The sequence below is a fragment of the Mustela erminea genome, chromosome 3 (genome assembly GCF_009829155.1).
Source record: "Mustela erminea isolate mMusErm1 chromosome 3, mMusErm1.Pri, whole genome shotgun sequence".
Classification (NCBI taxonomy): Eukaryota; Metazoa; Chordata; class Mammalia; order Carnivora; family Mustelidae; genus Mustela; species Mustela erminea.
In genome coordinates this window covers 67,570,269-67,590,689 of record NC_045616.1, presented here as the reverse complement: position 1 = coordinate 67,590,689, position 20,421 = coordinate 67,570,269, and the positions used below count along the sequence as shown (strand labels likewise).

The 20,421-nt window shown below is 38.5% G+C and overlaps 1 protein-coding gene across 3 annotated transcripts in view; it reads left to right on the top strand.

Moving 5' to 3' along the window:
- The first annotated feature begins 802 nt into the window (after positions 1–802).
- Positions 803–20,421, top strand: part of SLC30A5 (solute carrier family 30 member 5) — a 34,564-nt gene continuing 14,945 nt past the window's right edge. For 2 of the 3 annotated variants that reach the window (XM_032336072.1, XM_032336070.1), the window contains exons 1-6: positions 803–938; positions 9,185–9,307; positions 10,491–10,557; positions 12,011–12,096; positions 15,732–15,819; positions 20,024–20,111. In XM_032336072.1, coding sequence (XP_032191963.1) covers positions 835–938; positions 9,185–9,307; positions 10,491–10,557; positions 12,011–12,096; positions 15,732–15,819; positions 20,024–20,111 — 556 coding nt within the window. In that variant the 5' untranslated portion in view covers positions 803–834. Of the gene's footprint in view, positions 939–1,294; positions 1,619–9,184; positions 9,308–10,490; positions 10,558–12,010; positions 12,097–15,731; positions 15,820–20,023; positions 20,112–20,421 lie in introns of those variants that run through there. The other variant, XM_032336071.1, reaches the window with a different exon arrangement.

Genomic DNA, 20,421 nt, shown 5'->3' with positions numbered 1-20,421 from the left:
CAATTTCTCTATGAGTAATAATAACTAACATTCATTGATTACTATGTACAATTCACTATTCTAGACATTTTCCACGTAACACAAATAATCCTTCCAACAACTCTGTAATATAAATATTTCAATTCCTATTTTACACATTTAAAAATTGAGGTACAGAAAGGCCAGTGAACAATTATTAAGTGGCAGAGTTGGGATTCACACAAATACAGTAAAAAGAGCCCACGTTCCTAAATTTTTACCAACAGAAAAATAACCCTAATACGGCCTGGTCCTACCTGTTTTACTGACATACCAGGGTTAAGTAGCATAGTTTAGCAGCAGGATTTCATAAAAGATACTCTTGTCCACTCAATCACACGTTGTCCATTTTCCCTGCCCTCTTCCGCTGTTTTCCTGACGACCCAGAGGTGGCGCTGCAGGGACAGGTAAGCGCAGAGGCAGAGTGGATGGGAGGGGCTGATCCGTCACCCGGCGGTAGGCGGAACCTAAAGAAGGGCAAAAGAAAGCGAGTGTTCGGTTGTGCGCAGGCGCAAGGCTGGGCACACCCCCAGGAGTGAGGGCTGCTGGGCCTGATGACGTGGCCTGGCAACGTCCGCTCCGGTGCGCCTCCAGGGAACTCGGCGCCGCTGGAACTGCCCGCGGCCTAGTCCCGACGCGCGTGTGCTTGTGAGCCAGAGCCGGGTACAGCGGCGGCGGCGGCGGTCGGGCCTGCGGGGACACGACGGGGCCGCTGCCATGGGGGAGTGACGCGCCTGCGCCCGCTGTTCCGCGGCAGCGGCGAGACATGAGGAAACCCCGCGGCGGGGGCAGCGGCGGCGGCTCCTGAGCCCCGGAATGGAGGAGAAATTCGGCGGGGAGGTGCTAGCCGGCCCCGGCGGCGGCGGCGGTGGCGGCGGCGGCGGCGGCGGCCTTGGGCCCGTGGACGTGCCCAGCGCTCGGTAAGAGACGGACGCGGCTCGCGCCTCCGGAGCGCCTCTCTCCCGCGCCTGCGTTCGCTGGCTCGCTCACTCGCACACCCGGACGCGCGCGGGCACCCGCGTCCCTCCCGTCCCGCTGACAGCGCGGAACGCCCTCAGCCCAGCACGCGTCCCACAGGGGTCCGTCCAGTGCCGGCGCTGCCCGCGCCTGCGGCTTTCATTGGCTCCCCCGTTGCCCGCTGCAGAATGAACGCTCTAAAGCCCCGGGAGGTTCTGCTTGAGTTTCTGGTTTCCGAGGTACACCGTTAATCTTCCCTCTGCCAGCCGGTTCACGGGAGGGGTTTTTCTGGTCTGTGACAACCCTTTCCGTTGGCTCTTTCTCCCTGAAATAGTAGTTTAGTGACTAGTTAACCTTTCTGACGTCTCCCTGCGTAAGTGAGGGGAAGGTGTCACCAGCTTCAGGCGAAGGAAGCAAAGTACAAACGGATGAACTTCGACATTCATGTTAACCCCGCGCATCAAAAATTCAGCCCGTCATCTAACTTTCTTTTCCTTGGCTTCTTTTATTTTATTATTAAATGAGAAATGTGTGCTCATTGTTAAAAACAAACAAACGCAAACGCTACAAAAATTCGTAGAATAAAAAGCGAAAATTCCTCTTTACACTGCCTCCTTCGTATGTTCCCACAAACCTCCCAGAGGTGAGTACAGTAACCACTTTCGAGCGTGTCCTTGATCTGTCTTAAGTTGTGAGGTAGTGTCAAAGAGGCATAAAATACTGTCCAACGGTGTTGTTGGAATTTGGTATTCATTGTCTTCATTTTTAATGAGGTTCAGTTTTTTTCGTTCTTCAGTACTTTTTTTCAGATTTAAAGTTTGCTTTGATAAATTCTTTGGAACTGTAGAAATAGCATTGCTAATATAATTTTTTTTAGTGGAAAATAACATTTAAAATGCTGGGACAGAACTTAGGTCAACTGCATTTTTGTAGTTTAAGTTTAATTTTCTAATCTCTTATAAATAACAGCATATCAGATACTTTTTACTGAGGTATGACAAGTAAATGCAGTAGGCGACTCATCTAGATTTTGGTAGCAGAGGGGGGCAAATGCTGTAAAGGACAATAATAGGTCTGTTAACAAAACTGGACTAGGGTGGTAAAGTATCATAACCATGTTAAATTTTCTGAAGTTGATAACTTTTCTGATTTTATAAGAAAATGTACATATTCTTAGGAAATCAAGTATTTAGAAGTACGATATAAGTAACTTATTTTTAGTTGAGGAAGAAAAAGCCTGTATTTAGAGAGATAATAAGGCAAATGAGACATGTAACAATGAGGGAATCCAGGTAAAGGGCATACTATTCTTGCCACTTTTCTGTAAACTGGAAATTATGTTTAAACAAATAGTTTGAAGTTACTGTTTATTCAAGAGATTATTGTCTTAGGTAGATGGGGCAAAGAGTCTTTTGCTATCCTGTTGTATTGCTTAGCAGAACTGCCCTTCTATTGTAGCTCACTGCAGAATCGAATTCAACTCAGGAGTGGTGAATTTTTAGTAGATTACAAATTGCACGAATTTTCCTTTGTGTAGACTAATCAAATACTAGTTAAAATCTGCAACAAAAACTAGTTTAAAAATTCTTTAATTGTGGCTATTTTTGTGCCTGAATTCACCAATAAAGAATTGTTTCAAATGTTTCTATCTGGCTTCTGTAAGACCTCTTTGCAGGAAAGAGGGTTACAGTCAACATTTGTTGAACAACTGTGTTCGATTTGCTTTGAGTGTAGCATCTCACTTAATACTTACAACAGTGCTGTAGACTACCTAACACACCCTTGTTTCACAGATCAAGAAACTGAGACAAAGAAAAAAGTGTATTTTCCCAACTAGTAAGTGGGAGTCCCGTATCCTAAACCCCATTCATTTCACACACTGTATATTATTTGCTGGAGAACCATGATCTGCTGCAGTGGATAAAGCTAAGAAGCACATTTAAACCCAAACCGAAATTTCAGTAATTTCAGGTTTAGAGAACCAGAGATTTTTGTACTCTTTCACATAAAAGACCAATGCTAACGTTTAATGAAACTAGTTAATGGCAAATAATGATTCATCAGTTGGGTAGGTAGAATGTATCTCCCTGAGTCCCCCAGAGTCAGTGAGTGACTCAAGGGCCACTGCCCCTGTTGAAGAGCATTTCTCTCCTAAACACCCTCCCCTGTCTTTCCCTCTTAGTAAATGAAGCTGTTCACTGTTTTCCTGCACAATATGAACTGCAGATATCTACTTACTAGTATGTGGTTATTTAGCCTTATCTAGTGTTTCATCTGTAGCCCAAGAGGAAGACCTCACTAATGAGGCTTTAAAAATCAGAGAGTCCAGAGGTTCCTGGGTGGCTCAGTCCGTTAAGCAAGTCTGCCTTCAGCTAGGCCCTGTTCTCAGGGTCTTGGGATTGATCCTCAAATCAGGCTCCCTTCCCAGCGGAGAGCCTGTTTCTCCCTCTCCCACTGTTGCTCCCCATGCTTGTCCTTTCTCTCTTTCTGTGTCTCTCTCTCAAATAAATAAATAAAATCTTTTTTTAAAAAATTAATGTTTTAGGGACGCCTGGGTGGCTCAGTTGGTTAAGCAGCTGCCTTTGGCTCAGGTCATGATCCCAGCGTCCTGGGATCGAGTCCCGCATCGGGCTCCTTGCTCGGCCGGGAGCCTGCTTCTCCCTCTGCCTCTGCCTGCCATTCTGTCTGCCTGTGCTTGCTCTCTCGCCCACTCTCTCTGATAAATAAATTAAAAAAAAAAAAATCTTAAAAAAAAAAATTAATGTTTTAGGACCACCAGGGTGGCTCAGTGGGTTAAAGCCTCTGCCTTCGGCCCAGGTCATGATCCCAGGGTCCTGGGATCCGAGCCCCACATGGGGCTCTCTGCTCAGCAGGGAACCTGCTTCCTCCTCTCTCTCTGCCTGCCTCTCTTCCTACTTGTGATCTCTGTCAAATAAATAAAATCTTTTTAAAAAATTAATGTTTTATAAATAAATTAAAAATCAGAGTCCAACTTTTAACTAAATGTTAAAATAATTTTCCTGAAAAAAAATTTTTTCCTGATTTAATAATGGTAGCAAAAATCTGGAACATATATTACATGAAAAGTCATATAACTATCAACATATGTATATGATTGTAAATATGTGAATATATGAAATATGCATATTTCATACATGAAGATGCAAGGGAAAAGGTTTGAAAGGATGACCGCTTGGTCACCTGTGAGGAGAAAATTAGGAATGATTTTATCTACAACTTTAATAACAAGCAGCTACTCAGAAATTACTTTTATAATCTTTATATTTTAAAAATTTAAAAAGGAATAAAGAAAATTGCTGTCAGATCATAATGGTAATGTTATCAAGAAGTATTTTACTTAGGGGCACGTGGATGGCACAGTCAGTTGAGCGCCCAGCTCACATAGTGATCTCAGGGTCATGAGATCACTCAGCATTTCGGGCTCCAGGTTCAGTGTGGTGTCTGAGAGTCTCTCTCCCTCTGCCACTCCCACTCATGCTCTCTCTCAAATTAATGTTCCTTATTACTAAATCTTGCCTTTGAAGTGCCAAATTTTTAAAGTTTAATTAATATTTCAAACGGAAATTACTTAGAAATTGGGCACCTGGGTGGCTCAGTCAGTTAAGCGTCTGCCTCTGGCTCTGATCATGATCCCAGGTGGGATCGAACCCCCACTGCCCTCCCATCATTCCCGCCTCAGCAGGGAGCCTGCTTCTGCTTGTGCACTTGCACCCAGGCGCTCTCTCTGTCAAATAAATAAATAAAATCTTTTTTTAAAAGAAGAATTTCACATGTTGTCCTATCTTTTTAAAACAAATATATTAAATATAATTTACCTTTTCCTTGATCTCTGGTCATTCTGACCATCATCTGGTTAGCTGACCTTACATACAGTCATTCATTCAAAGGCTTGTTCCTAGTACTAGTATTTTGCATATGCTACTCTCTGCTCCGCTTTCTTGTTAGTCTTTATTTTTATTTTTTTAAGTATGCTCCGCACCCAGCATGGAGCCCAATGCGTGACTTGAACTCATGACCCTGAGGTTGAGACCTGAGCTGAGATCAAGTGTCAGATGCTTAACCAACTGGGCCACCCAGGTACTCCAAATTCCTACGTAGTCTTTAATATACACTGAGATGTCCCGAACTCTAAAGATGGACCTTTGCTTACCAAGTTAGAGTTAGTTGCTTCCAGTATTCTTTTAAAACTGTATTACATATTAGGTCACATAAATACTTGTTTGGTTGCCTGTCCTCCTTAGGCCTCAGACTCCTTGCAGACTGGGTCTGTATTACACATTAAGTGTCGCAGATAGCTCCTAGAAATATGTTTATAGTTGTAAGTAACCTAAGGAAGAGAACTTTAAACAAATAAGGAGATATTCTCACAGAAAAGAAACCAGACATTGTAGGTATTTGGTCAGTACCTAAGTGATACCATCTAGGACCCAGATTCCTTGTCTTTACTCTCTGCCATCCTACCCGTATTGGCTTTCATATTCAGGCTTGTTATAAGATGGATAAGTCTTATAGATAATGTTAACATTTTGATAACATTTTTTAGATAAAGGTCCTCCCCTGAAGGCAGAAAGAAGACAAGTATTTCCAACTGCATCTTCTCTTTTGATCAGGAAGAGGGAAGGCTATGCTTGAAGCCACCGTGTCAGTCTTCCCTTAGGTCTCATTGGCCATGTATAGCATTTGTCATACAGTAAGTGTGCAAAGAATATTTGAAGAATGGCTGTATAGCCCCATGGAGAATATACAAGGCTCTTTGCTGACATTGAGAATTCCTGGACTGCTGTGATTTTTTAATATACTTCTGTTTTTCCTGGTCTTTGTTTTTTCCCTCCCTGTCTTGACTTTATTGTTCTTTGTGTCCTTGCTTCTATCCTGCTGCCTTATTATTACACCTAATTAAAAGCTTAAGGAGTAAAGCCCCTGAGGTTTTGAGTGTTGCTATTTGATTTCTTTCTTTTCTTTCATTCTGAGTCTGTAGCTCAGTTGCTGATTATTCAGATTGCCAGAAGCTTGGTTGCCACTTAATGTACTGTATTATTGCATTATATATGTTACTGTATGAGATATCACCATATCACAAAGTATAGTTGTAGAATTAACATTCTTTTTTTTTTTTATAAACATTTGCTGAGCACATATAATGCTGGTCTCTGTGTTGGGAACTAATAAACAACAGATTTCTAGCTCAACTTTTATTTCCATTGGCTAATTTTGAATTGCTACACTGACTAGAATATTTAATTAGTATTAATATAGTTAATATACTCAGTGTACCGAAGTCTATGTGACTTTTTTCTCTAGCTTAAATGGTCCAAAATATAAATAAATCTTAGGTTTTAATATGCTTTTTTTCTTCCATATTTAAAGATGATTTTACTGTTAGCGCAAAACACCCGGACAGTTGCTAGAGACTTGGTAGATTTCCCTTGGTTTTTTTTTTTTTTTTTAAGATTTTATTTATTTATTTGACAGACAGAGATCACAAGTAGGCAGAGAGGCAGGCAGAGAGAGAGGAGGAAGCAGGCTCCCCGCCGGGCAGAGAGCCCGATGCGGGGCTCGATCCCAGGACCTCGGGATCATGACCCGAGCCGAAGGCAGAGGCTTTAACCCACTGAGCCACCCAGGCGCCCCAGATTTCCCTTGTTTTACTGTGTTTTTAGCCTGTCTGCAGAGAGTCCAAAAACAAAATACACTTGATTTTTTGTTGCTATTATAGCCATAACTTTAAATTTATTATTTTTTGCCATATTTCTTTTTTCATTGAGATAAAATTTACCTATAATAAAATGCATAGATTTTAAAGGTACAAGTTTGCATTTTTCACAAATGTGTATACCTATGTAACTTTCAGCATAGTCAAGCTATAGAACAATTTTTTTTAAAGATTTATGTATTTAGAGAGAGCGAGCATGCTTAGGGGGTGGGGCATAGAGGGAGAGAAAGAATCTTGAGCCGACTGCCTGCTGAGCACGGAGCCTGACGCCTAACATAGGCTTGATCCCATGACCCTAATATCATGACCCCAGCCAAAATCGAGTCGGGCACTTAAACAACTGACCCACTCAGGTGCCCCAAGCTATAAAACATTTTTGTCATCCCAGAAAATATGCTTGATCTTTGAAACATATTTGAATGTTCAACAAATGAGTTTAATAGGAATTTCTTTAAGGTGCTTTAGGATGTGACGTACACGTTATTCCACAATAACATTATTAGCTTTTGGGTGATTAATTATCACATAGTTAAAATCTCCAGACTACACTATGAAACGCCCCCCAGATGGTGTTCATAATAAGAAAAAGCACTTTGGTCAAATCTTCTTTTTTTTAATTTACTATAATATTATCTGGACTAAAACAGAAAATGAGCCATCTTGGATGGTAAAGATACTGAGATTCATTCTTTGAAGAACTGAAATTTATTTTAATAATTGCATCAAAATCTTCCTAAAATATGTTTTTTATGCCTTCTTAATCAAATTACTGTATGTTTACAGTAATATAGTTTAGCTCTTGTTAATTCAGTGCCATCTTACTGGGTTATACATACTCATCTCAGTTTTTATATTATACCTTGATATCCCCATTGTATGCCAAATTATTTTAACTTTGTTTGAACGACTTCGGTTTCTTTTAAACTTCTGGGTTTGTTTTTGTATTTTTTCTTCCACTGATAGAGACTTCTTATCCCGGTCAGTATGCCAGATGTGGAAATCCTTCACACATCGTGTTTTATTTTGTTTTCCCTTACACCTCCTTTTTAATATAGTAACACCTGTTTGATGTAAACTTAAGAAGTCATGTACTTGAGTGGCTTGCACAAGATGTCCTATTAGGGTGAGGGAAAAAATACTAAGGATTTCACCACTTTTTATCTCATTCTTTTTAATTTCTAATTTGTGTATGTTTTATAATGTATATAACATCAGTACAGTAATACACTTTTACAACATAGAGATTAGTAGTGGGTTTCATGTGCAAAATTTTTTTTTTACTGCTTGAGAGTAGATGATCAAAGATTACTGCTACTACTAGGCTAGAAGACTGAAGTAATTTCTTCCCTAATTTCAGGTTTTTTTTCAGGAGCTCTTTTTTTCTTCCTTTTTATGGCAGCGTAATTTTTTCATGCATTCAGTATTCTTATGTCTGAGAGAATGTTATTTATAGTTCTTTTTCTTTTCTGCTGCTGTTACCTATGATCCCTTTATCTTTTTGGTTTGTTGTTGACTTTGATTGGTCCCTCCTAAGCTTATCTTAAAAGGGGCTTAAAAGATTGATTATCCATGTTTGCCATTCATATTTGAGGGAGCCCTAAAAAACTAATTAGAACACCTGGTGGGGCTTGTCCCTAGTGGATCCCTAAGAGGGTTCTGCTGAGAGATTGCAGCCTGGCTGTTAGGATATTAGAGGTAAAAGACGAAAAAGAGGTCGGGTGGAGTTAAGAAGGAAAGTTCCTTTTAATTTCCATGATTTTATTCTAGCACCTCACCCCTCATCTCTGCTTTGCCTTATGTCTAGACCTCTCCAGAGACTAAGCCTCATGTGTCCTGTCATGATTGAGGAGAGCTAGTTGCCTGGCTATATGATGGGTAGGAATGTGGGGATCCAGCTACCTGGAGGACTTGTTGATGCTGCTTCTCTTTTCAGCTCCCCAGGCCTTTCTGAGGTGCTTCAGATTCCTGAGCTTTTACACCGCTCTGTAGGGCAGGTTGCTTAACTTTTCAACCATGACTCTCACTGCACTCATATAGCAAAGCAGAGGAGGGGCAAACCTAAGGCATTTACCTTTCCTCTCTTACTTCTTATATTGTGCTCTTCTAGTTTCATCGCAGAAAGAGTTTGATGTCTTTTTATTCTCTTTGTTTGAAGTAACTGTTAAGTTTTAAAAGGCAGATTAGAAAGTAATCTGGGCAACTCAATTAGCCAAGAACATATTTATTTTTAGTTTGGGCCCCCCCCTTTTTTTTTTAGCAGATTGTGTCTGTTAAGAAAGAATCTGGAAGTATATGTACCAAGATATTATTAGTTGTTATGTGGATGGGGAGTTGTTTGGGTTTTTTTTGTTTGTTTCATTTATTTTAATGAGTATTTGTGGTTTTTATAATAATCCCTAGTGTATAATGAGGAAAAAAAATTACAGAGTTGTGATTTTAATGATACTGAAACTTGTTTCTGCTTTTACTTTTCAGATTAACAAAATATATTGTGTTACTGTGTTTCACTAAATTTTTGAAGGCTGTGGGACTTTTTGAATCATACGATCTCCTAAAAGCAGTTCACATTGTTCAATTCATTTTTATATTAAAACTTGGGTGAGTGTCTGTAGTTCTTTTTTCCTTAATGTTTTATTTATTTGAAACTCTTGTTTTAACTGATTATCTCTAGGAAATTTTAGATAAAGTATTTTGTGCTTTTTATTCCTCCTTACACATTTATGATTACGTTTTCAAAAAAATAAAATACCTAAGGTTAGAGGTACAAAGAGAATGACTGTTTTTTTTTTTGAAGACTGTTATACTATAATAGCTTCCCAAAACTCGACTTGTGCTATAGTTTGTGTTAAAGAGGTTTTTGCACATTTCTTTCAATGTTCAGCTTAATAGAGGTTTGCTGAATTTTCATGTCTGTTTCAGCATTCAGTCTATGCAGGATTTCACATCATTTATCCTCTGAAGAGCTCCACTGTACACCCCGGGGAGAATAAGATGAAGAGGGCAGATAATTTCTTAGTATTTTCATAAAAATGGTTTTGACCCCACAGGGTTCTGAAGAGTCTCCAGGCCCTAGGGATTCCCAGACCATACCACTGGTGTAGGTCAGCCTTCCAGCAGGCCTAGAATGTAACCTGACACTTGTTCTGGCACAGATGTTCCTTATTTTCTAAGTTTAACTATGCTGGGCTTTGTTCACAATATGCTCCCTTCACAGTACAGGCTCCTCATATAAAATAAGTTTTACATTATTCTGCACGTAGTAAGAAATTCTTTCTGAATAAAGTTTCTTTGGACCTTGAGCTTGATGGTGACCACTCTCTGTAAATAAAAATCCATTAAGACTACAGGAAGTTAATTTAATTACTAAAATTAAGTGACCATTTTGGGAATTTGAAAGGTGAGGGCATTCTTCATTTCTGTTATTTCTAGACTGTTACTAAGTTTTGGAGAAGATAGGTTGGTTTTTTTTGTTTTGTTTTGTTTTTTCGTATTTCAAAGTATGAAAAAATATTGAGACTCCTTTCTTTTGTGGCTGGTGAACTGATTCTGAAGGCAATTACAAAATAAGAGTTCTCCAGATATTGCAGTGGAAGCCTTAGTATTATTAAGCCTTATTATTAGAAATATTGTTCTCCAGTATAATTGTTTTAGAGGGTAACATATCTTTCAAGTTGTAGTATATTTATTTAAAGTGAGAATCTTTACTTAACATCATACTTTATATATAAGATAAATATTAACATATTAATATTTATATTATATAATGTTTCCTTATTCACAGGACTGCATTTTTTATGGTTTTGTGTCAAAAGCCATTTTCTTCTGGAAAAAGTATTACCAAACACCAGGTGAGTTTTTGCCACAGTCCTTTTTTCCTAGCACCTTCCTAGTCATTGGGCCAGGAGAAATGCTCTTTCGTTGATCAGATTACTTAAATGACTTAAGTACACAGCAGAACATTTCCAGAGTTAAGTTGCTCTTGACTTGCCTTTTAGTATCAAGTCTTCAAGAGTAAACTGTAAAGTATTAAGATAACAGAATGTTTAAAAATGGAGAAGAGAGTAGAAAAATTTTAAGGTATAAAGTAATTTTTTTTTAAATGCAAGACTTTATTCTAAAGATTTCTGAATGAGACGTGGAGACATGGCCCAAAGCCTAGGACATATGTCATTAGGAGGCAGATAAACCATAGAGGTTAAGAATGAAGCCTCTGGAGTCAGCCAGATTTCATGTTGTGTTTGTCCTCTTTTCGAACTCTTACTTGGAGCAAGTTTCTTAATTTTTCTCTACCTCAATTTTCTTACCTGTAAAATGGAGTTAATAATACCTTTTAATGGAACTGTGAGGAATAAATTAATTAATACATATAAAGTTCTTGAAATAGTGCCTGGCATATAGTCAGCAAATAATACGTATTAGCTGTCACCCTTATCATCATTATTTTCTTTAGGCACCTGAGGTTCAGGATGCATACCAGAAATCTCCTGCATTCTGTATTGTCATCTCATATTATTACCCCTTTGGACAATAGTTAGACCCTACTACATGTTTACTTTGTGCAACAACTTAGAGTCCTGTGCCATGACTTTTTATTAGAATGACAAATTTACGTACCTCTGTTTTAGAGACCATGCATGTTTTGAAAAACAGGATTAATATTTTAATGCCCATCATAACTTTTTTCCCTCTTTTCAAGTAATTCAACCTCCGAATATCTGGTGGAAAAGAATTTAAAGACTAAAACATTACGTGTTCTAGCAAACTAGTGAGAAACTAATGAAAAAAACCCACAAATTTGTATTTTATAGAAAAAGATCTCAAGATCTAACAACAGACAAGAACATAGAAAATGGAAAACACAATGCTGTCTTACAAATCTAGATTTAGTCAAGGGATCTTAACATTTTCTATTTCAGTTCAAAATATGTGATTATTTTTAAAAATGTAATTATTGGGGTGCCTGGGTGGCTTAGTTGTTAACCATCTGCCTTCAGCTCAGGTTATGATCCCAGGGTCCTGGGCTCAAGCCCCTCATTGGGCTCCCTGCTCAGCAGGAAGCCTGCTTCTCCCTCTTCCATTCCCCCTGCTTGTGTTCCCTCTCTTGCTCTGTCTCTCTCTGTCAAATAAATAAAAATCTTCATTAAAAAAAATTAAAAAATAAAAATAAAAATGTAATTATTTAGCCTTTAAAATATTTAAGTGCTACCATTATTTTCTTTCCTTGTATATTTTATTTAAGATTTCGAGATACTAGCAAAATATATATGACTAAAATTTTTAACTTTTTATTTCCATTCATAGTGGATCAAAATATTTAAACATGCAGTTGCTGGGTGTATCATTTCACTCTTGTGGTTTTTTGGCCTCACTCTTTGTGGACCACTAAGGTAAATAAAAAATGCATATTTTGAATGTTTATTTGTTTTTCTTAATTTTTAATATTAGTTTTATTCCATTATATTTTATGTCAGGTATTTTAAGTTATATATAAATGCTTCTCTTACTCCTATAGCATTGGTTACAACTCAATATTTATACATGGGGCGTTGCTGACAGAACCTGTTTAATATGTGGACTATCTTTTGGTGAACACTGTAAATGTACTGTTCATGTTCTGTTGTGATATTATACTAGTTAAGAGTCCAAACAGTTTCAGAAAATTTTTAACATAGGTGATTTTTTATCATCCATTGGTGATCCCTTCTAGCACATGATTTTAGAAACTTAAAGGTCTGAAATGGTAAATGAAATCAATCAGTAGGAAAATCTTTGGGGCACCTGGGTGGCTCAGTCAGTTATGTGTCTGCCTTTGGGTCAGGTCATGATGCCAGGGTCCTAGGATCAAGCCCCGCGTCAGGCTCTCTGCTTACTTGGGAGCCTGCTTCTCCAACTCCCTCTGCCTGCTGCTCTGCCTGCTTGTGCGTATGCTTTCTCTAAAATAAATAAATAAAATCTTTAAAAAATCTGGGGATGCCTGGGTGGCTCAGTTGGTTAAGTGTCTTCCTTCAGCTCAGGTCATGATCTCAGGGTCCTGAGATCAAGTCCCACATTGGGCTACTGGCTCAGCAGGTAGTCTGCTTCTCACTCTACCCTTCCCCCTTGCTTGTGATCTCACTCTTTCTTTTTCTCTCTCTCTCTCTCAAATAAATAAAATCCTTTCTTAAAAAATTTCTTTTCCATTAAATTATATTTTGTTCTGTATGTTATTAAATCACTGACTGTCCCTGTGTGTTAGGTAGGGAAGAAAGGTGGAATATTGTTAAATTTTTATTTGACTTCTCATTTATACTTATATTTCCTGCTTACAACCTGTCACTACCACCAGCTCCTCTGCCGACACTGCCCCTCTTGTTCTTTTATGAAAACCATCAGGGGCCCCTGGGTTTTCAGCTCAAGCCATGATCTCAGGATCCTGAGATTAAGCACTGCACTGGGCTCTGTGCTTAACATGGAGTCTGCTTGTCCCTCTCCCTCTGTTCCTTCCCCTGCTTTTGCACTCTCTCTCTTAAATTAATTAATTTAATTTAATTTAATAAGCAAAAGCAGCCATCATGCTGGGGTCCTTAGGTGGCTCAGTCAGTTAAGTGTCCAACTCTTGATTTTGGCTCAGGTCATGAGATTGAGCCCTTATCAGCCCTCAACCAGTTAAACATCTAACTCTGTTTTGGGGCTGGTCATGATCTCATGGGGAGTAGGATTGAGCCCCACATTGGGCTCCCTCTGTCCCTCCCTCTTTCTCTATAAAAAAACAAAAGACAAAAAAAAGTCAGGATGTCTTCTTGAGTTTCCCTCTGTCCCTCCCCGCAGCTCTCCTTTTGGTCACTCCTCTCTCTCTCTCTCTCTCTCTCTCTCAGATAAATAAATAAATTTTCAAAAAATAATAAAGGGAACCTTCATGTATCTAGCACCCAACCCCCAAAATAAAACCTTACCAATACCTTTGAAACCCTGTGTGCCACTCCTGACTGTGTCCCCATCTCCCCCTACCCTTGGGTGCAATCAGCATCTTAAGTTTTGTTTTTCTTTATTTTTTAAGATTTTATTTGACAGAGAGAGGGACAACCAGAGAGGGAACACAAGCAGGGAAGAGTGGGAGAGGGAGAAGCAGGCTCCCTGCTGAGCAGAAAACCCAACTCTTTGTAGCTCGATCCCAGGACCCCCAGCATCATGACCTGAGCTGAAGGCAGACGCTTCATGACTGAGCCCCCCAGGCGCCCCTTCAGTTTTGCTTTTCATTTTCTTCGTTTTCTATATAGTTTTTTCACATATGTATCTTTTTTCACGTTTAACTTTGCAAGTTGTTTACTTTGTATGAGTAGAATTCCATTGCATGCATGTTCTACAGCGTACTTTTCCTACTTATTTATTTATTTTTAAGATTTTTTTTTTTTTTTTTTGGACAGAGAGAGAGATCACAAGTAGGCAGAGAGGCAGAGAGAGAGGGGAATCACAAGAGGCAGAGAGGCTGAGCAGAGAGCCCGATGTGGGGCTCGATCCCAGGACCCTGAGATCATGACCCAAGCTGAAGGCAGAGGCTTTGCCCCCTGAGGCACCCCGGTGCCCTACTTTTTCCTTTAATGTTATATTTGAGACTTGCCCATATTGATGCATATGATGTATATATGTAGTTCATTCATTTGATGCAGTTTTTTGAAATATGATTCATATACTGTAACATTCATTCTTTTTATTTTAGTCCATTTGGGCTGTTATAACAGAAATACTGTGTCGACTGGGTGGCACCTTTTTTTTTCTTTTTTAAGATTTATTAACTTGTTTTATAAGGAGCATGCATGAGTGGGGTGAGGAACAAAGGGGGAGAGAGAAGCAGACTCCCCACTGAGTGCAGAGCCTGATGTGAGGCTCGATCCCATGACCCTGAGATCATGATCTGAGATGAAATCAGGAATTGGAAGCTTAACCAACTGAGCAACCCAGGTGCCCCATAGACTGGGTGGCTTTTAAACAACATAGATTTATTTCTTAGTTCTGGAGACTGGGAATTCTAATATCAAGGTGAGGCAGATTGTCTGGTGAGGGACTACTTCCTGGTTCATAGACAGCTATCTTTTCTCAGTAACCTCACATGGCAGAACAGGCAAAGAGAATAATCTTATGGTCTTTTTGATGAGGACTCTAATCTCATTCATGAGGGAGGGTTCCACCCTCGTGACCTATGTACCCCAAAGGTCCCACTTCCAAACACCATGACACTAGAGGTTGGGTTTAACATGAATTTAAGGGGGACTCAAATATGCAGTCTGTACCACATTTGAAGTGTACAATTCAGGTGCACCTGGGTGGCTCAGTGGGTTAAGCATCTGCCTTCAGCTCAGGTCATGATCCCAGGTCCTGGGATTGAGCCCCTCATCAAGCTCCTTGATTAGCAAGGAGCCTGCTATACCCCCGGCTTATACTCACTTACTGTCTCTCTCTGTCAAATAAATAAATCTTTAAAAAAAAAAATTTCTTAATAAAAAAATATGGCATACAATTCAGCATTTCTTAATATATTCATAGAATTTCATTCATTTTTATTGTTGTGTAATAGTCTGTTGAATGGGCATATTCCTTATTATTTATTCTCTTATGAGTGACATTTAGGTTGGGGCTACTGTGGATAAAGCTGATAGGAACACCCTCTAAGTGTTTCCTGGTACACATATACAAGAAATTGATGTGATATAATCCTATAAGTTATACCATTTCAGCTTTTTTTTCTCCTTTTTTTTTTTTTTTAATTAAAATTAAGTAGGCTCTACGCCCAACCATGGTACTTGAACTGACCACCAAGATCAGGAGTGAGGTGCTCTACCAGCTGAACTAACCAAGTTACCCTAGTTTCTCCCTTTCTGGGGTAGATAAGGCCAGAAGATAGATTATTCCAAAACAATTGTCCCTATTTATTTTTTTCAGTGTTTTGTGAAATCAAGGAGAAATATTTTCTCTTACTGCAGTTGAATTCATACTTCTTGGTGAAAATCAGATATATTTTGTGAATGATAATGTTGTATTTTTATAGGACTTTGCTGCTATTTGAACACAGTGATATTGTTGTCATCTCACTACTCAGTGTTTTGTTCACTAGTTCTGGAGGAGGACCAGCAAAGGTAAAATTTTCTGTTATTAGTTATTTGAAAATTGAAAGTTATACATGTGAAATATTATCCAAACCAATTAAATAAAATCTTTCACCATTTAAAAGAATGCAGGGGCTTTTTCTGCTAATTTTAACTTTTTCTTACAAACTTTTTTTTACTTTTTATTCTGAAATCATCATATATCCAGGGAAGTTGCAAAAATAGCACCAAGAGTGCCCTTCACTCAATTTCAGTGGTAATTTCTTACCCAACTCAGTTACACTATCAAAACCAAGAAATTAACATTGGTACAATTCATAGACCTTATCAAGACACTGAACAGATTGATCACCACGAAGATTTCCGTCATGCTGTACCCAAGTCTCTTGCCCACCTCGTTTTTAACCCTTATACATAATCTTTAGAAAACACTTATGAACACTTGTTATAAAGTCTGATGGATATTTACCCAACATTTTGCCAACTAGGCCTTATTTATCTTAAGTAATTTAAGTACTATCCTTTTTTGGTCAAGGAGTCAAGAATCTGCAATTCCAAATTTTTGTATCTGCAGTTTTTTGTTTTTTTTTTTTAAGATTTTATTTATTTATTTGAGAGAGAGACAGTGAGAGAGAGCATGAGAGGTGAGGAGGTCAGAGGGAGAAGCAGACTCCCCATGGAGCTAGGAGCCCAATGCCGGACTCCAGGATCATGACCTGAGCTGAAGGCAGTTGCTTAATCAACTGAGCCACCCAGGTGCCCCAGTATTTCTTTTTTACTAGATAGTTTGCTGTGCATGGTGCATTGTCCCAGTTATAGGGGAAAGGAGAAATAAAGACAAATAATATGTAGTAGTCCCTGTTCTTTTTTTTTTTTTTTTTTAAGATTTTATTTATTTATTTGACAGACAGAGATCACAAGTAGGCAGAGGCAGGCAGAGAGAGAGGAGGAAGCAGGTTCCCCGCTGAGCAGAGAGCCTGATGTGATGTGGGGCTCGATCCTAGGACCCTGAGACCATGACCTGGGCCGAAGGCAGAGGCTTTAACCCACTGAGCCACCCAGGTACCCCTAGTAGTCCCTGTTCTAAAAGGAGCTGTTGAGGCTAAGTAATGAGGCAGATGAATAAAATTAAGTGAACAAAGTAACATACCAGGTAGAGCAGAGAGACCACCTAACCCATAGATTTCAAATGGGATCATTAATATTAAAGCAGATGCCACTATTTCATCTCACTCATAGAATACTCTAAAATAAATATCAAGTAGATTGAAGTATTTTGTCAATAAAAATGTATAATATACAGAGATATTAATATAATATAATAATATGTAAATACATGTAAATACATAACTATAGTATAAAACACTATACATAAATGTGATATACTATAGTATGTAAAATATAAACAGCCATAAATGTGTATAATATATAAAACATCGATACATATATAATATAAAATGTAGATGGATAATTAACTACAAGCAAAGAACTTTCTGAGCATAAAAGCCGTGGGGAAGGGGTGCCTGGGTAGCTCAGTGGCTTAAGCCTCTGCCTTCAGCTCAGGTCACGATCTCAGGGTCCTGGGATCGAGGCCCACATCGGGCTCTCTGCTCAGCAGGGAGCCTGCTTCCCTCTCTCTACCTGCCTCTCTGCCTACTTATGATCTCTCTCTCTCTGTCATATAAATAAATAAAATCTTTTTTAAAAATTTTTTAAAAATAGAGGTGCCTGGTGGCTCAGTGGGTTAAAGCCTCTGCCTTCACCTCAGGTCATGATCTCAGGGTCCTGGGATCAAGCCCCACATCGGGCTGTCTGCTCAGCGGGGAGCCTGCTTCCCCCTCTCTCTCTGCCTGCTTCTAGCCCACTTCTGATCTGTCTGTCAAATAAATTAATAAAATCTTAAAAAAAAATTTTTTTTTCTAATAAAAATAAAGCAGTGGGGAAAAATCACAATAGGAAAACTCAGTACATTTGACTTCATAGCAATTTTAAGTTTCTGTGTAACAGAAATCGTGCAAACAACAACAGAAAACTACCACAAGTAAAAGTTTTATGTTTCTTTCAAAATATAAATTAGTAAAGTCAGTTAAAAAAAATGCGTAAGATTCTCAATAAAAATGAGCCAAGGGTAGGGAAAGACAACTCACAAAAGAAATACAAATGACGGGCGCCTGGGTGGCTCAGTGGATTAAGCCGCTGCCTTCGGCTCAGGTCATGATCTCAGGGTCCTGGGATCGAGTCCCGCATCGGGCTCTCTGCTCAGCGGGGAGCCTGCTTCCCTCTCTCTCTCTGCCTGCCTCTCTGTCTACTGTGATCTCTCTCTGTCAAATGAATAAATAAAATCTTTAAAAAAAAAAAAAAAAAAAAAAAGAAATACAAATGACTTTAAAACATTAAAAAAAAAAAAAAAAAACTGGGTAGCCCCTGGCTGGCACAGTCATTTAGGCATCAACTGTTGGTTTCAGCTTAGGTCATGATACCAAGGTTGTGAGACTGAGCCCTGTGTAGGCTCCTTGTTCATTCAGTGTGGAGTCTGCTTGACACTCTCTTCCTCTCCCTCTGCCCCTCCCACCTTTCTCTCAAATAAATAAATCTTTTAAAAATATAATTAAAAATAAAAATTTTGCTGCCCTAATACTCAGAAATGAGAATATGAATCATACACATCATGCCATTAGTGTCTATAATGAATCTGGGCATCTATCCAGGAACATAGCATGTGTTTTTTTCTTTGTTATGACTGAAGCCCTACAAAATTCTCAGTTGCCCTCTTTAACAAAAAACTAAATTATATTCTGGCTGTTGTTGATATTGTCATATTCTAATTTAATGAAAATTATGAAATTTAAAATTGTGTGGTTTATGTATACTGACATTTGTCAAGATATCCATCTACCACACTAACAAAGAATTTATCAAGTGTAGTGGTAATCATGTTCATGAATAAAATAGGATTCTCACTTTAAATTTTAACTTTTATTTGGGGCCCCTGGGTGGCTCAGTGAGTTAAAGCCTCTGCCTTCAGCTCGGGTCATGGTCCCAGGGTCCTGGGATCAAGCCCCGCATCGGGCTCTCTGCTCTGCGGGGAGGCTGCTTCTTCCCCTCTCTCTCTCTGCTTGCTTCTCTGTCTACTTGTGATTTCTCTCTCTGTCAAATAAATAAAATCTTTAAAAAAAAAAAAAGATCATTTAAATTTGAACTTTATATATAAAACCTTTAAAAAATTTTTTAATTTTTATTTAATGAAAATGTGTGGCAGTATACTTGTAAATTTATTTTGTTTTGTTTTATACTTGTAAATTTATAAATACAGAATGTATCATATTGCTATTTGGATGGCTTTTATACCAAGCATTCTGAAGTATTTGCATAAACTAGGCAGTATGTTCTTCCTAATTTTCTTTTGTCAAAATCCTTTTCTGAGATGAGAACATAAACTTATAAAAAAAGAATCATCAGCTTTTAAATGCTCTACACTTTTGCTGAATATGAGAAATGACTTGCTAATTTTCCTAATGTGCCTCTTACTCTTTTTCCCTAGAAGAATGGCAACTAGAATATTGATATTATTATAAATTAACTGTCTTCTCTATCACATGTTGTAGAATAAAATAAGTTCCTACTAATTATTCTGTAGCTGCTTGGGCTTTTCAACCAGAAGCAAAGTAACATTTAGGAAAATTAATTCTGCAAACACTAATAGTTTGTGCACAGTAACCCAGCTAGCCCTCTTAGCAAGGAGACAGTTCAGGTTGTCATTCCTATGTGTCTTAAATGCCTTCAAAATATCCTGCAGAATTTGTTGGAGCTCTTTACTTGTTTATGTTACTGTTAATACTGCAAATTTAGGGGCGCCCGGGTGGCTCAGTCTGTGAAGTGTCTGCATTCAGCTCAGGTCGTGATCCAGGGTCCCGGGATCAAGCCCCACATCGGGCTCCCTGCTCAGTGGAGAGCCAGCCTCTCTCTCTCCCTCTGCTGCTCCCCTTGCTTGTGCGCTCATGCTCTCTCTCTCTTTCTGTGTGTCAAATAAATAAATCTTTTTTTTAACAAATAAAATCTTTAAAAAAAAATACTGCAAATTTATATTGTATAGTAGAAGGGCTTTAATGTGAGATGTTATTTTTTCTTTAAATATTTATTTAGAAAATAATTTTTCTTTAGCATTTATATAATCATGGTCTTGAATATCAACTCTTAAAATAGCCATCCTTGCTAATATTTTCTTCATTTTCAGACAAGAGGGGCTGCTTTTTTCATTATTGCTGTAATCTGCCTATTGCTTTTCGACAATGATGATCTCATGGCTAAAATGGCTGAACACCGTATCCTTTTACAATAGATTGAAATACTTTAGTCTTGCGGAAAAATAGAAGACTGGCAGAATGGGACAAGAAGGAGGATTGAATTAAAATCAGTCATGAAAAAATAAAAATAAAATCAGTCATGAATGAAACTTCCATGGGTTAATGTAGGTATTCAAATAATGAGTAAATTTAGAACAAATTAAGTATTTTATAGCATTTCCATCAATATCTTCTACAGGGACAATGAAAGACTATTTTAGAATATCCTAGTGCTTAAAAAAAATTTTTTTTTTACTTGCTTGTCAACAAAATCACTCTGTTGGCTCCC